The sequence below is a fragment of the Sinohyriopsis cumingii genome, chromosome 9 (genome assembly GCF_028554795.1).
Source record: "Sinohyriopsis cumingii isolate HCF-2022 chromosome 9, ASM2855479v2, whole genome shotgun sequence".
Classification (NCBI taxonomy): domain Eukaryota; kingdom Metazoa; phylum Mollusca; class Bivalvia; order Unionida; family Unionidae; genus Sinohyriopsis; species Sinohyriopsis cumingii.
In genome coordinates this window covers 79,189,288-79,205,471 of record NC_142969.1, presented here as the reverse complement: position 1 = coordinate 79,205,471, position 16,184 = coordinate 79,189,288, and the positions used below count along the sequence as shown (strand labels likewise).

Sequence of the window (16,184 nt, the reverse complement as noted above, 5' to 3'; positions counted from 1 at the left end):
TTAAATATTTTTTGTCCATTCATGCATAAAACCTTTTAACAGCTGAAGAGGCAGAGAAGAAGAGATTAGAGGAAGAGAAGAAGAAAAAAGAAGAAGAAAAGAAAAAAGAGGCTGAAGAGAAAAGAATAAAAGCCTTGGAAAAGGCCAGAAGGTTACAGGAAGAATTGGAGGAAAAAATTAGGCTGAAACAAGAGTTTCTAGAATCAGGTTATTAGGGCTTGACTAATCCTGATTTTTTTAATTTATTAATGTACCTCATGATACTGTAAATTTAAAAACATACCCATGTGTAAAATTGTGGTGGCATAGTGGCTATAGCATTGGACTAACAACTGTCTGGGTGTGGGTTGGATTCTCATCATCTGATTGGATACAATGGCATGTCCTTGGTCAAGGCATTGTACTTTTCCTCAAAATGATATGAACATCAGATAGTCGCTGTGTCATAAACTGGTGAAAGCGAACAAAAATACTTCTGTCATATAATAACAAGAGATCCCAGAACATACTTCTGTCATATAATAACAAGAGATCCCAGAACATACTTCTGTCATATAATAACAAGAGATCCCAGAACATACTTCTGTCATATAATAACAAGAGATCCCAGAATATACTTCTGTCATATAATAACAAGAGATCCCAGAACATACTTATGTCATATAATAACAAGAGATCCCAGAATATACTTCTGTCATATAATAACAAGAGATCCCAGAACATACTTCAGTCATATAATAACAAGAAATCCCAGAATATACTTCTGTCATATAATAACAAGAGATCCCAGAACATACTTCTGTCATGTAATAGCAAGAGATCCCAGAACATACTTCTGTCATATAATAGCAAGAGATGCCAGAATATAAAAGCCTAATGATTAAGGTCCTGAATGGTTTCTTTTCATTTAATGAGGCATAGTTAGGACATTGTGTCCTGTGTTTTATTTTGACATTTTTTCAGATCTGTTTATATGATGCTCCTCTTTTATCTAATGTAGTTGTTGTTACTAAGGATAGAAAAGTAAAAAAACTTTAAATTATCACAATTATTAATCCAATGTTTTTGCTTTGATGTAAACCCTTGAATGTAGAATATCACTGAAGTCCTTGATGTTTCACATAGCCCTGTAAAATTATTTAAATATTCAAGTAATCCAATAAATACTAACAGTTTAAATTAAAGATTTTCCACTCTGCTAAATCCAGTGAAAAAATAAATCAAATCCTTTCAATGACTCATGCAAAGCTGCATATAATGGAAGAATGGAATACGTGGTGCATATAGTTCCTAAATACGCATCAGATCAACAGAATGATTCATCAAAAGACTCTGGAACAATAAAGTCGACTTATTCCCTTTCAGAATACCTTGGTCATCAACATACTTTTTTATTTATCATCCAATCAACAGTTAATGCGCTCGTGATATTTCCTCAGCACAAATGAGCTCCATTCAAATTAATGCATGGCATACTTGATCTAAATAGTATTTGATTTGATCTTAGTGATTGGCCTTGGCTTATGAATGAGATTCCTGCAACGAAGTGTACATGTACTTCACTGTAGTATTAGCCAGCCACTGAATTAAAGAATTTAAAATATTACTCTCATAAACCCAAATAACTTAAACAAAAACTATATTATAAATTAAATAGATATTACGGATATCAGTAACAATAGTAATGAAGTAAAACAGTGATCTGTTTATATCACCTTATCATTTGTTGTCTCCAGGTGGCACAAAGTCAGCCTCAGGGGAAACTGTTCCAGCAGACACAGTGAATAAGGTGCCAGCTCTAGTTGAAGAAAAAGAAGCCCCAACAGACACCAAGGAACCAACTGTAGTTGAAGAAAAAGAAACCTCAGCTGACACCAATGAGCTAGAGGAGTCAGCAGGTACCTTGAATGAAATATGCAGAACTGTTGATTTTTTATATCCAGATATCTGTGTCTCAGATGCATGTTATTTGTTTGTTTTAATGTTTTTGATTATCCTTTCAAATAACCAACTGATAAAATGGGGCAAATATGAAGAAAAAAATGTAATCCAACAAAATTATCCAGATTCATTCATGCATCAAGAAACCTGTATAACTTCAATAATTATTCTTGTTTATGGAATTTTTAATTAATCATTTATGGAACAAACAATTCAACTGTCTTTTCTACAAAATCCAAAATCAGTGTAATTATCACAAGATGTGTCCATAAAGACAGCTATATCCTTGTAATTTGTATGAAGATGGAGAGATATTACTGCACTGTTTATTATTACCATCTACCGCATTTACTCATTTATTAGTCAAAATGCAAACATCACAGACCCAGATCTGCCATTGTGTAATGCACTGGCAGATCTGAGTCTGCATTTTGTTTTGATTAATAGAACAAACCTTTCTGCTGGCACATATGGTAGTTGCACATCAGTGTTTGTGTTGTTTGCATAAGGACTCGACTTATTAGTCAGTACATATGGTAGTTTTTTTTTTATCCACTGTATAGTTTAGACATTTACCTTATAAAGTCTTCTTCTTCATAACCTTGCTCATGGGATTCATAAGAAGTGACCAGCATTAAAAGTGAATTCAGCTTCTATTTTGGTATATTCCAACAAGGCTTGTCAGAATATTGTAATTAGCAATATCAGCATATTTATTGATGTGGCATCTGATGATAATTCAGATTAAATACATTAATTAGGAGTAACAAAGCAAATTTTCATTGGTTCCATAAGATTACTGCATTATGTTATAAAGAGCTATCTTGAAAGACTTGTGTAAGCTTTGTTTTCTAAGGTTATCAAATTTACTGCGAAATTCTAACATTGCCAAGTTACACAGACACTCTGATACCAGGTGGTTTATATCAGCTTTTTTTTTCTACGTGTTGTGTCTGGGTATTATTACCAAGAGAGATTGTTATGATTCAGGTGCAAACTTTGTATTTAGCTTTTATGCAGGTAAAGAGTAACTTGTTTATATGGCACCAAACTAGTATTGATCAATTTTGATCATTTTTTTTATATCCCAGGTTGATGTCATGGTCTATTTAGATGTACAGCTTGCTTTTAAACTTGTTAATTTAATTAAAAAATTTAATTTATTATGAGGTGTTTCAGTAATTCAAAACTAGACCAACATCTATTCTACAGACCTGTTTGTCGAATCCAATTTAAACAAAATGCCTATTGATATTTAATTTACTTTTTCACTAGGTGAAGAATATAATAATTACAAGCAGTCCAATGCACATATTTTTGACAAGTGCAAAATGATGTCTGCTTTGGAAAAATGAGCAATATTATTTAAAGAAGTTAATTTGAAAACATGAAAATCTTTCCTCTGATTTATTTCAGATGATGTCAATGTTAAAATGTTCGTGAAAATTATTGACTCCCCTGCAGATCTACAGAACTTTTTAGATGAAGCCATGAAAGAAATTGATGAGTTCAAGACAGACAACCCTGTATCGGAGACTACACCTTCAGCTGTTAAGCATCAAGAACTTGGGCCTGGTGAAGAGAAAACCAAGTAAGAGCAGGAAACTCAGCTTGGTTTTTTAAACATATCTGAATGTAGAATATATACTCAACTCCTATTTACGTCTCATCATAATGCAGTGGGAAAATGCAAAGATATGCAAGACTTTATGATGGGGTTGGGAGGATAGCTTCAATCTACAATAAAAAAGTGCACATGTGCTACAAATTGCATTTGTTCACAGAGTATAGATGTTATTCATTTTTCAAATTACATTTGGTTAAAGTGCATACATGCTATTCATTCTATAATTTACATTTGGTCTTAGTGCATACATGCTATTATTCTACAAATTACATTTGGTCCAAGTGCATACATGCTATTCATTCTACAAATTACATTTGGTCCAAGTGCATACATGCTATTCATTCTGCAAATTACATTTGGTCCAAGTGCATAGATGCTATTCATTCTACAAATTGCATTTGGTCAAAGTGCATAGATGTTATTCATTCTACAAATTGCATTTGGTCCAAGTGCATACATGCTATTCATTCTACAAATTACATTTGGTCCAAGTACATAGATGCTATTCATTCTACAAATTACATTTGGTCTTAGTGCATACATGCTATTTATTCTACAAATTACATTTGGTCCAAGTGCATACATGCATTCATTCTGCAAATTACATTTGGTCCAAGTGCATAGATGCTATTCATTTTACAAATTACATTTGGTCTTAGTGCATACATGCTATTCATTCTACAAATTACATTTGGTCCAAGTACATAGATGCTATTCATTCTACAAATTACATTTGGTCTTAGTGCATACATGCTATTTATTCTACAAATTACATTTGGTCCAAGTGCATAGATGCTATTCATTCTACAAATTACATTTGGTCTTAGTGCATACATGCTATTCATTCTACAAATTACATTTGGTCCAAGTACATAGATGCTATTATTCTACAAATTACATTTGGTCTTAGTGCATACATGCTATTTATTCTACAAATTACATTTGATCCAAGTGCATACATGCTATTCATTCTGCAAATTACATTTGGTCCAAGTGCATACATGCTATTCATTCTACAAATTGCATTTGGTCAAAGTGCATAGATGTTATTCATTCTACAAATTGCATTTGGTCCAAGTGCTTACATGCTATTCATTCTACAAATTACATTTGGTCCAAGTACATAGATGCTATTCATTCTACAAATTACATTTGGTCCAAGTACATAGATGCTATTCATTCTACAAATTGCATTTGGTCAAAGTGCATAGATGCTATTCATTCTACAAATTACATTTGGTCAAAGTGCATAGATGCTATTCATTCAACAAATTGCATTTGGTCCAAGTGCATACATGCTATTCATTCTGCAAATTACATTTGGTCTTAGTGCATACATGCGATTCATTCTACAAATTACATCTGGTCAAAGTGCATAAATGCTTTTCATTCTACAAATTATGTTTGGTTAAAATGGCTTTGTCAGTGGAACTTCTTCATATCTGCCATGGCATTGCTTTGATTTTACTGATTACAGTAAAGACATCCTTTGGGCTGCTTCACTTGAAGCAGAGATTCTGTTTGATACTCTGGCATCTTAAGACCTTTGGATCATCAACATAAATCCTTCACATCCACTCCTGGTCCATCACAACTGGCCAGGAAGCATGTCACTGTGAATCACCCCCCAAGGGCCTTCTGTAATTTCTTCAAGCAGGCACAGCCCCAGTCCAATATGCAACCTCAAAATCGACCAACTCTTCCTCATCCATTTGGCTCCCAGAAACCAAATAACATACATGCCCAGCAAACCTGGAAAGGAAGGAGACCGTTTTCACAGCCCTCATCTTTTCCCAAAGGAGGGGTGGGGGACAGCTAGGAACCTGAGCCCTCTCATGCCACACATTCCTCTCCATGGCATTCCAACAGAGCTCACCTAGGTCTCTTTTATGAGTCCTGGTCAAGCATCATAGATGATGGTTTGGTTACCGACTACTGTTTTTGGAACTTCTTCCACTAACCAGGGCCTCCATTTTTCTTCACCAATCCAATCTGGTGAAACTGAGTGAGGAAGTGCACATCCTTTTACAGAAAGGGGCAGTCAAAAACATCCTGAATAACCAGTCACCTGAGATAATACAGAGACTTTGGACCCCATTTGAAACATCACCATCACTATCAACAACCTAGAAATAAAGGCTGTATACCTAGCATTGCAAAGTATGCATCGACAGAGTAAGGGGTTGATGTGTCATTGTCTCCTCCAACAACACGTCCGTCATAGCTTATCGTCGAAGTCAAGGAGGTGCACATGCCCCTTCCCTTTGTGTGGAAGTCTGGAAGAACATAACACACAGGGTTTCGCATATTCCTGGCAAGAAGAACATTTTGGTGGACAGTCTCTCCAGAACTGGCAGAGCCATCCTCAAAGAATGGATTCAGCTCTGGTCTGCAACCAGGTTCAACAACAGTCTTCCATTTTATGTCTTTCCTGCCCTGACTCAAGGAGTTTGGGCAGTAGATGCATTCAGTGTCCTGTGGGTCAGCTGTTCAAGTATGCCTTCCCACCCTTCCGACTGATTCCTCAAGTTGTGCATAAAAGTCAGAAATTTCATTGCTCAGATCATTCCCATAGCCCCTCTGTGGTTCGACAATCTTTTAGACCTGCTTTTAGCTTGACCCGGATCACATCCTCACAGGAGGGATCTGCTGCTGTAAAACCAGTTATCCTTCCACAACAGCCCACAATTCTCCACCTTCATGCTTGGCTCATCTCAGGCAATCCTCCACAGAACATGTTTTCAGGTAAAGTTGCCAGTTGCATCTTTTTGGCCAGGAGAGCCATCCAAGGTCTATGATGCCAGATGGAGAATCTTCTGTGACTGGTGCAGTAGGGAAAGTGTTGAACCTAGCTGCTGCTCTATAACTTCTGTTGCTGATTTCCTTTTGTTCTCTTTGAGAACAAAAAGTGCCCTGTATCAGATATCTAGGACTAAAGAGCGGCCATTTCAAAGACACTTAAATTCTCTCAAAGCTTGGTAATTGGTTCGCATTTGCACCTTTCCAATCTTACTTAAGTAGTGTGAGCTGCAGAGACCTGTGTTTATGGTCATTAACACATTAACCCCTGGAGCTTTTTGTCATTTTCGCCTGAAAATCAAGTAGGAAACACATTTTGAAAGCTGTTTCTGAATAGACTCAAAAACACCAAATCCCCAGTCATCTTTCAATAACATACTGCCTAGTTGTGTTAGAAACATTGTTTTTCATTGGCTATTTGACTCGCGCATGAGCAGAAGGGTAAAAATTTGATTTTTTTTTTTTTTCTAAATGGAGCCATTATTTTTGTATGGAGACCACTCTTTATTCCAAATGCCCATCATATCCAACTTTTTGCAAAGGCTTATCTGTCTGTTTGCAGTTCATACCGGTTTGACTTAGATGTGAGACCAAAATGTCTAAAATCCAGACACAAAATCGGATTCCGACCAATGGTGAATTTTGGGTTAAAAAGAAGTCGGGTCAAGAAAATGAGGTTTTTAATCAGTATTTTGTAGTGCAACTAGATATTCCAGGTTATTTGGTATCATTGTAGAGCTACATCTGTCTACCTTTTTATAACACCACCCACTTTAGTGCATCATGCATGACCATGACGCTACAGAGCTCGGCAGTCAGCTACTACCTCCTGCCCGTTAAGTTGTCACTAAGGGTTAATGTGTTAACCAAAACCCCTATGAACCACTTAGGTTCTCACTGTCAAAACTGTGTTTCTACTTGCCCTTGCTTCAGAGTGACAATAAAGTGAGATTCATGCCTTATCTATTGACAGTGATATTCATGCCTTATCTATTGACAGTGAGATTTATGCCTTACCTATTGACAGTGAGATTTATGCCTTACCTTTTGACAGATTTATTCCTTACCTATTGACAGTGAGATGTTAGCCTTACCTATTGACAGTGAGATTCATGCCTTAGCTATTGACAGTGAGATTTATGCCTTTCCTATAGACATTGAGAGTCATGCCTTATCTATTGACAGTGAGATTGATACCTTCCCTATTGACAGTGAGATTTATGCCTTACCTATTGACAGTGAGATTTATGCCTTATCTATTGACAGTGAGATTTATTCCTTACCTATTGACATTGAGGTGTGTGCCTTACCTATTGACAGTGAGATTTATGCCTTATCTATTGACAGTGAGATTCATGCCTTATCTATTGACACTGGCTGTCTTTGGTTTCATGGAAATTATGATTCAGTGTCTGTTCTTTATGAGGATGTATGCACATCAGACAACAGTACATTTTTTGAGACATGAAAAAGAAAGTTAAATAATATCTTTGGGTAAGTATTGTGTAATTAAAATTAGCTTTACCCAAAACAATCTTCATGTCTGTTTGAAGTGATCTTTGCTTAGTGTTGCTAACAATGTATAAAACAAAGTCTGTTGTTTGTTCAACCAACTATTCCTAACAAACCACTTTGGACCCAGAACTGCTTGCACATTGTGTGACATCGGATCTGGGCCTATTCAGTTTTCAGTTTTACTCAACTTCTAAGCAAGTATGTATGACATATTTTGTAAACTGTGGAGTTTTACTGACATGGAAGATAAACAGCAACATTTGATCTGCCAGTTAATTGATGTTATTTGAAACTCTTTAACAAAATATTTTTAAAATGTTTGTACAGAATCATGTTACTATTAGTGTACAAAAAAATGATACATTGGTACCATCTATGCTTTTTTTTCATTCATAGACATTTTCATAAGAAATCACATTTTACATCTGGAAGATATGAAACATCTCACTCAAGACACACTCTCTTTTAACTCACTTGGTCATAACATCAAGTAAGCTTGTGGTCTCTGCATTTTATTAACAGTTTGGGCATAGAACATTTCATGAAATAGACAGCAAACTCAAATTTCCAACTTTTGAACATATTTTGCACAACAGCACTATATTTGCAAGTTTTCAACAAATTTGAGGGATTTTGTTTCTTTAGTTACTACTGTCTACACTTTAAATGTGATTTAACTGGTCTAGTGGTGACAGTGTCCACCTCGGATTCTCGATGTCTAGGGTTCGAACCCTGGCCGAGTCATACCAAAGACTTATAAAAATGCAACTAACAGCTGCCTCGCTCAGTGCTCAGCATTAAGTGGTTAATGCTAGGACTGGTTGGCCTGGTGTCAGGATAATATGACTGGGTGGGACATGATGCTACATGTCTGCGGCATGATGTGTCAGTGCTAGACCTCACTATAAACTGCCACACTGCAGACATCATAGCAGTATGACTGAAAAATTGTTAAAGCTATGTTCAAACTCCAAATTACACACAAGCAGAATGTGATTTTAAAAAAGTATTTAAAAATTACTCTTGGTATAGCCTAAATAAAAATTGGGCAGACTTAATTTGAGCTGGTTTTTAAAATCTACATGTCTACTCTCCAGTATGTGTGTGTGTGTGTGTGATTTGGATGTTCAAAACTGAAAACTAGTAACAAATCTCATCAAGACTGCAAAACTTTTGAGTCATGAATTTGTTTTTTAATAATTCCAATTTTTATAAATGAAACGGATTTTCTGCAATACAATTGGCTGTAAACAGTCACGTGATACTGATCTGGAATTGTTTACACCTCGATAAATTATTGGACTACTTTTGGTTTTTGTACTCTTTGCAGTAAAAAATAATATTGCAGACACGTCATTGTGAAACGATTGTTTAATCTTTGTAAAAAAAATTATTTAGCAAATAAATATAAATTAATCCCTTTTTATACTTTTTCAAATATTCTTTGACTGAAATGCATAGTTTACAATTTGGCGTTCGTCTGCTACATAGTCGCGCAAAATGTCCGATTATGGTGATTTGTCACTTCAGTTTTCTGTGGAGTTTTTTGAACAATTTGATGAAAAGGAGTTAAAAGAAATAATAGCAGCGATTGAAGCAGATGAAGATGGATTTGACTGTAATGTGACGGATGTTACAAACGCTGAAAATGAAACAGAACAACAGAGATTGATATATACCATCACACAGCACCCCATGACCTCAGTCACCCTAGCCATACACAACAACAACAATATTAGTGTGAGAACTGGGTCAGTCAATTTTGAGGCCGCTGAGGATGTAAAGCAAGATTCGAGAAATTATTTGAGGAGGACTTAAAAGCTATTGAAATAAATCAATAGTGAGAGGATACTAAACGAAACACAAAATGGGGTATTGGCGTTTTCATTGGGTTTTTTTTTTTTAAATTTTATTTTTGTTTTCTTATTAAAAAAATATGAAATGTGTGTGGATGTTGGTGGTTTTTGTGAATATGACCAGCTACACAAAAATAAAAACATTTATGAGACCATTATTCAAAGACTGAATAAAGTTTTTAAATGGTAAAATTACCATCTCCACCAATGTGACTTATCGCCATTGAAAAATGTATATACTAATCCATAAAGGTGATTGTTTTGCTAATTTAAATTATTTTGAATGTGTAGTCATTAATTCCTTCCAGCACTCAACTATGCAACCAAACAAAACATATGGCTGGTCAGATTAGTTAAATGAAATGGTCTTAAGTATTAACGCTGATGAAAAATATATAAAATGTTATTCCTGTATAGGACATACTATAATAAAAAAGAACGTTATTTTTTTATATGAAAAGAAATTGCCTAAAGTATGAAGCTGCCAAATAAATGTAACTGCAACAGTAGTTACATTTCATTTGACATTTGATCACTGAACGGGTCTTCCCCAGTATTAACGCTGTTGCAAATGATATAAAATGTTATTTCTGTATACAGTTTATGTAATTGTTACATTTATGTTAGAAAGGGATAACATCATCTTGTTCATATTTTCAGGTTGTTCATTGATAAAATCCATTATGATTTAAGGTTTGATTGGAAATTTAGTCTAGCACACTAGTTCATTCCGTATCAGCTGTTTTTATGTAAGGTTATGGTCATCGGACGTAGCAGATGGGACTGACTAAAATTGAACAAGAATGTTGTAAATGAACTAAGTGTGTTGAAACCATCGGTAGTCATTGCCTAAGATGTAAAGTATGATGTTTCTGAATAAAGGTAACTGTGACAGTAGTCCATATGTTCGTGTGATTCTGTACAGGTTATGTATTATGGGGCGATGTGAAGCGGCGAATGAAAGGAAAGTATGCGCAACTTAAATTGGAATGCATTGTTGATGGAATAAGTTGATTTGACAAAGAAAGGACAAACTTGGAATTATAAGGATTAAAGAATCATGGTTGGGTATTTATCATGTGTAAATTTTACCTAATCACTCACAAAGTTAACATAAAGACTTATTTACTTTGTGAGTGATTAGGTAAAATTTACACATCGATAAATAACCAACCATGATCAATTAATCCTATAATATATGTATGTGTGTGTATATATATATATATATATATATATATATATATATATATATATACTAGAGCTTTCCTAACAAAAACTTATTATTTATAATCATATTTTTAAATTTTTCGAACATTTATTGATTTAATTTATTGAAAGTGTTTAGTAAAAATTGAACAATAGGACCCAAAGTTTTAATTGAAATTAATAACTTGTTAGTTAGCACAGAAAACTCTCAGTGTAAATCACTTCAAAACTCAATCAGAACCAAAAAGCCTTCATGAATTAGTGTTCACATTTAAGTTCCATGAGCTGTCATGCACTTCCATTATAAATACTGAACCACTTACTGAGAAAAGTCCACATATTTGTTGTTGTAATTTTAGCAGTAGAATCAGAATCATACAAATTAACTTAAGCATTAATGTCATACTTCAAGCCAACAATTTAACATTTGACGTGTGGAAATTTAGCAATGCAGAAATTTCTGATTAGATAGTACTTTCAATTACTATTGGTAGTTGATGATGAAGTCATATTGTTCCAGGTTTTTAAAATGTATCAAATCAGATGGGGTACCACTTTGTGTCATCCCCTCTTTCCCCCATCCCCCAGCTCTTTATTGATTTACATACCGATTGAATATTACACAAGTGTAAGTATTAATACCATTATCCTATTCTGTAGAAACCTACAACAATTGGTAGATAGACAGCTTGTGAGCTGTATCGATAATGCTTTGTCTGCTTTTAGAAAGGCTGAAACTTCAGATTCCGACAAGAAGGACATGAAAGATGCAGACAGTGAGGATGAGGAAGGGATGGTAGAAGAAGAGGATGATGATGAAGAAAAGGACTTAAAAGAGTTTAGTTTAGGTATATATATTTAGTTTAGGGATATATTTTTAGTTTAGGTATGTATTTTTAGTTTAGGTATATATTTTTAGTTTAGGTATATATTTTTAGTTTAGGTATATCTTTTTAGTTTACGTATATATTTGGTATATATTTTTAGTTTAGGTATATAGTTTTAGTTTAGGTATATATTTTTCACTAGCACATGAATTGACTATATAATCCCAGCAAGAATATCTGACTTTTTATTGGCACACGAATATACTATATAGACCATGCAATGGTATTTAGCTTTTTTGTTTGCATATGAATTTTCTGTTTTGACCAGCACATGAATTTGCTATATAGACCATGCAAGTATATATGGTACCTAATTGGTTGCTATATAGACCATGCAAGTATATATGGTATCTAGTTGGTTGCTATATAGACCATGCAATTATATATGGTACCTAATTGGTTGCTATATAGACCATGCAAGTATATATGGTATCTAGTTTGTTGCTATATAGACCATGCAATTCTATATGGTACCTAATTGGTTGCTATATAGACCATGCAACTATATATGGTACCTAATTGGTTGTAGGATCAGTATCCGAACAAAGGCAGGAACTAAATATGCAGTTTTTAAATACCTAACATCAAATCAAAATAGAATTTGGAAAACAAATCCAGCTGCTAGTACTGGACTGGATTTATATTTTTATGTTTTCCCTGTAATGCTTGCTACAGAAATTAGGACAGAGCAGTCACAATGTCAGAGACATCCATCTGGTATCAACTTTTGGAGAAATTTTTACTTATTTGTACTTATGGAATGGTCCTTTGTCCATCATGTGCAATGCAGTATCCATCAACACTTGCATGTTCTCCAAAGCTGCTCAACAGAATTCAACCAAATTTTACGAGTGGCATTCTGGTGTTGGTGTGTCACAAATTGTTGCAAATGATTCTGATCTGCATCAGATAAGAGCAGCATTACTAAATATAGAAAAAAAACATACGTCTTTATTTCAGAAACTATGGGATAGAATTTGACCTAATTGTAAAAAGGCATTATGACATACAGATTTTTCAGGTTATTGGTGTCAGTAAGTGTGGCAATCTAAAACACCTTCAAATGCTTTTTTTTTTTACAAAAGACGCAATTGATTTTTTATAAATCTGACAGAAAGCATGCCAGCTTTTCAGTTTCATAGAAATGATACCAATCCACAGTCAGATATTGTCACTGCTATTAAAACTAGAAAATCCTTGAAAGGGCTTCTTGGCAGAAGCTACTTGACAGAATTCAACCAAATTTGTTAGTAGTCTAGCATAAAAGGATTTTAAGTTTGTTCAGATGATGTGATCATGTGACATAACAGAATCATGCATTTCTGGTAATATCTCTAACCAAAGAATTGTCCAGCAGATCACCTGCCATACAATGGAGCTTATCATGATATGAGTTTATTCATCTATCCATCTTTCAGTCCAGTGGTTTGTTCCCTGTTTAATATTTGTACAGTACCTCGAGATCTTCAAATTCTATCATTACCAGACCTCCTAAATAGCTTACATTTGGGGTGACTAAGAAGCTGTTGATTTCGGGGGCAAAAGATCAGTGGTTAAGATCACAAATGAATTCTTACAAAAAGAAAAATAGACTTTGCATAATAACACTAGTTGAATATACTAAAAGCTAGACTTAACATTTGGAATGCAGTAGAACTCTGTTGAACTGGTGGCCAAAAGTTTAAAGGTCATGGTCGCTGGCTGATAAGTGAAAAATAGTTTGTGCACAAAAATTCCAGATCTCAACTACATGCAGAACCAAAGTTTGTGATTGGTTTACAGGTAAGCCCAAATATCAAAGGTCATAGTCTTGGACTGAAAGAAAGAACTGTTTTTTTTCATAATAACTTGTTACATGCCTTGACTGAAGTGGAAGTACTGCACTCAAGGTATGAAAAAGGTACTTTGAGTTGGAGGTCAAAAGGCCAAAGGTAAATGTCATTGTGACTGACAGAAAAATGGGTTTTGGATGGTATCCATCTAGTAAATCTTGATGTTGCTTCCTCTTCTAAATGGAAAGCCATATTATGATGGGATTTTCACTGGATGACTGCTTATGATATATGGTTGGTCCTAATTGAAAATGGTGCTGCCCAGCCATTGAAAATAGTCACCACAGTGGCGATCTTGGAAAGTTTATATTGCTACAGTAACTCCACCTGAATGGATGGTTGTATCAGCATGTTTTTTTTTGGTGGGGGGGGTTTCCACTGAAATACTTCCTATGATATCCAGTTGGTCATAAAAAGAAAATGGCACCACACTGATTTCTAATATGTCCACCACATAGGCTAGCTTGAAAATCTTATTATTGTTACCTCCTGAATGGAAAGTCATTTCAGCTTAGGGTTTTCACATGAGATCTACTTATGGCGTCTACTTGAACTTAAGTAAAATTTGTGCCTATCTGATATCCAAAATGGCTACCACAGTGACCATGGTCAAAATCGTAGTGCTGCTTCTCTTAGACGTAAAGTCACATGAACAGTTTTCAAGAGAAGACTTCTTAAGATGTCTAGTTGGTACTGAATGGTGCCAATCTGACCTCAGATATGGCTGCCACAATAAACGTATACAAATCTTGTCACAAATTTTCCTGAATGGGTGATCATACCAACATGGGGTTTTACCAAAAATCTTGGTTTTGAAATGGTGTTGGTCTTACATATAATGTTGCTAATATGAAAATCTTATTGAATATGAGAGATGGTTTCAGCAGTTGAAAAGAAGACATGGTCTTGCCTTGAATTCCTGAAATCCATTTCAACCAGTTAAGAGACTCTTGCTTAAAGTAAAAATTGAGTGAACAAAAAAGGTAAAAAAAGTAAGATTGAAAATTATCCTTGTTTCTATAATTCAAACCAATAATGTCAACAAAGTTTTCGCTACATCATTGTAATATAAATAAATTAAGTTTTAACTTGATGCGAATGTCCTGACAACATTAGATGTAGTTTCTGTTGCAATTCTTTATTTTAGAATTGCGGAAACTGAAGGATAAATATCAGAGACATAAGAGAAAACTGCCAAAAATGACATCCAGGGTGAAGAAAGCCATGGAAGAGCAGTTTGAGGACATTGTCAAAGAGGTAAGTCATCTTGCTGTACTTGTAACTTGCTAGCTAGGACATGTCAGAGGTAGAAGTCTATTGGCTTAGACAGCTAGGACATGTCAGAGGTTGAAGTCTATTGGCTTAAATAGCTAGGACATTGCAGAGGTTGAAGTCTATTGGCTTAGATAGCTAGGACATGTCAGAGGTTGAAATCTGTTGGCTTATATAGCTAGGATATGTCAGAGGTTGAAGTCTATTGGCTTAATTAGGACAATGTAGAGGTTAAAGTCTATTGGCTCAGATAGCTAGGACATGTCAGAGGTAGAAATATATTGGCTTAGATAGCTAGGACATGTCAGAGGTAGAAGTCAATTGGCTTAGATGGCTAGGACATGTCAGAGGTTGAAATCTATTGGCTTAGATAGCTAGAACATGTCAGAGGTTGAAGTCTATTGGCTTAGATAGCTGGGACATGTTAGAGGTTGAAGCATATTGGCTTAGCTAGGACATGGCAGAGGTTGAAGTCCATTGGCTTAGATAGCAAGGACATGGCAGAGGTTGAAGTCTATTGGCTTAGATAGGATAATGTAGCGGTTAAAGTCTATTGACTTAGCTAGAATGTGTCAGAGGTTGAAGTCTATTGGCTTAGATAGCTAGGACATGGCAGAGGTTGAAGTCTATTGACTTAGATAGCTAGGACATATCAGAGGTTGAAGTCTATTGGCTCAGAAAATAACAATGATTTGCAAAATCTGATGGCTGCTATTTTTTTGTACCAGTGCATAATATGTAGAATGAAAGAACAATAAGCAGCATTAATAGCTAATGTTGCTGTACTTTGTCTTTTCCTGGACAGTTTTTGAAACCAACACTAAACTGTGGGCATTCTTGTCCAAGAAATGGTATATAACGTTATACACACACACACATACACACATGATAGATAATGTTGATTTGTACATAGTTGGTCTGTGAAGTCTGCTTCTGGTTTATTGCTTGCTTCTCATGTTTCCTTTCTGCATTGTGGCTTGGAACTGCAATCTCATACACTAGTTAATACTGCCTCTGATGCCAATCTTTTCTCACTGCCTCCTTTCAGTCTATTGAAAAATCATCTCTTGCAAAATCCCTCTCAGTGTTCTAATATATACCAAATCGAGCCTTTTTTTAGAGGCTTGGTTAAACCTCACAGTGTCCTTCCAAAATAAAGGCTAGCTCACTTCCAGGACCCTCCATCTGTATCAGAGACCCCATTTAGTTACAGCTGTCCCAGCTGGTATCTCTACTGGAACATGTGTAC

At 35.1% G+C, this 16,184-nt stretch overlaps 1 protein-coding gene across 1 annotated transcript in view; it reads left to right on the top strand.

Moving 5' to 3' along the window:
• Positions 1-16,184, top strand: part of LOC149792083 (protein OS-9-like) — a 116,186-nt gene that overhangs the window by 41,049 nt on the left and 58,953 nt on the right. The window contains exons 7-11 of the mRNA XM_089970593.1: positions 43-207; positions 1,737-1,898; positions 3,358-3,532; positions 11,671-11,792; positions 14,811-14,920. Of these exons, the coding sequence (XP_089826719.1) occupies positions 43-207; positions 1,737-1,898; positions 3,358-3,532; positions 11,671-11,792; positions 14,811-14,920 (734 nt within the window). The remainder of the gene's footprint in view (positions 1-42; positions 208-1,736; positions 1,899-3,357; positions 3,533-11,670; positions 11,793-14,810; positions 14,921-16,184) is intronic.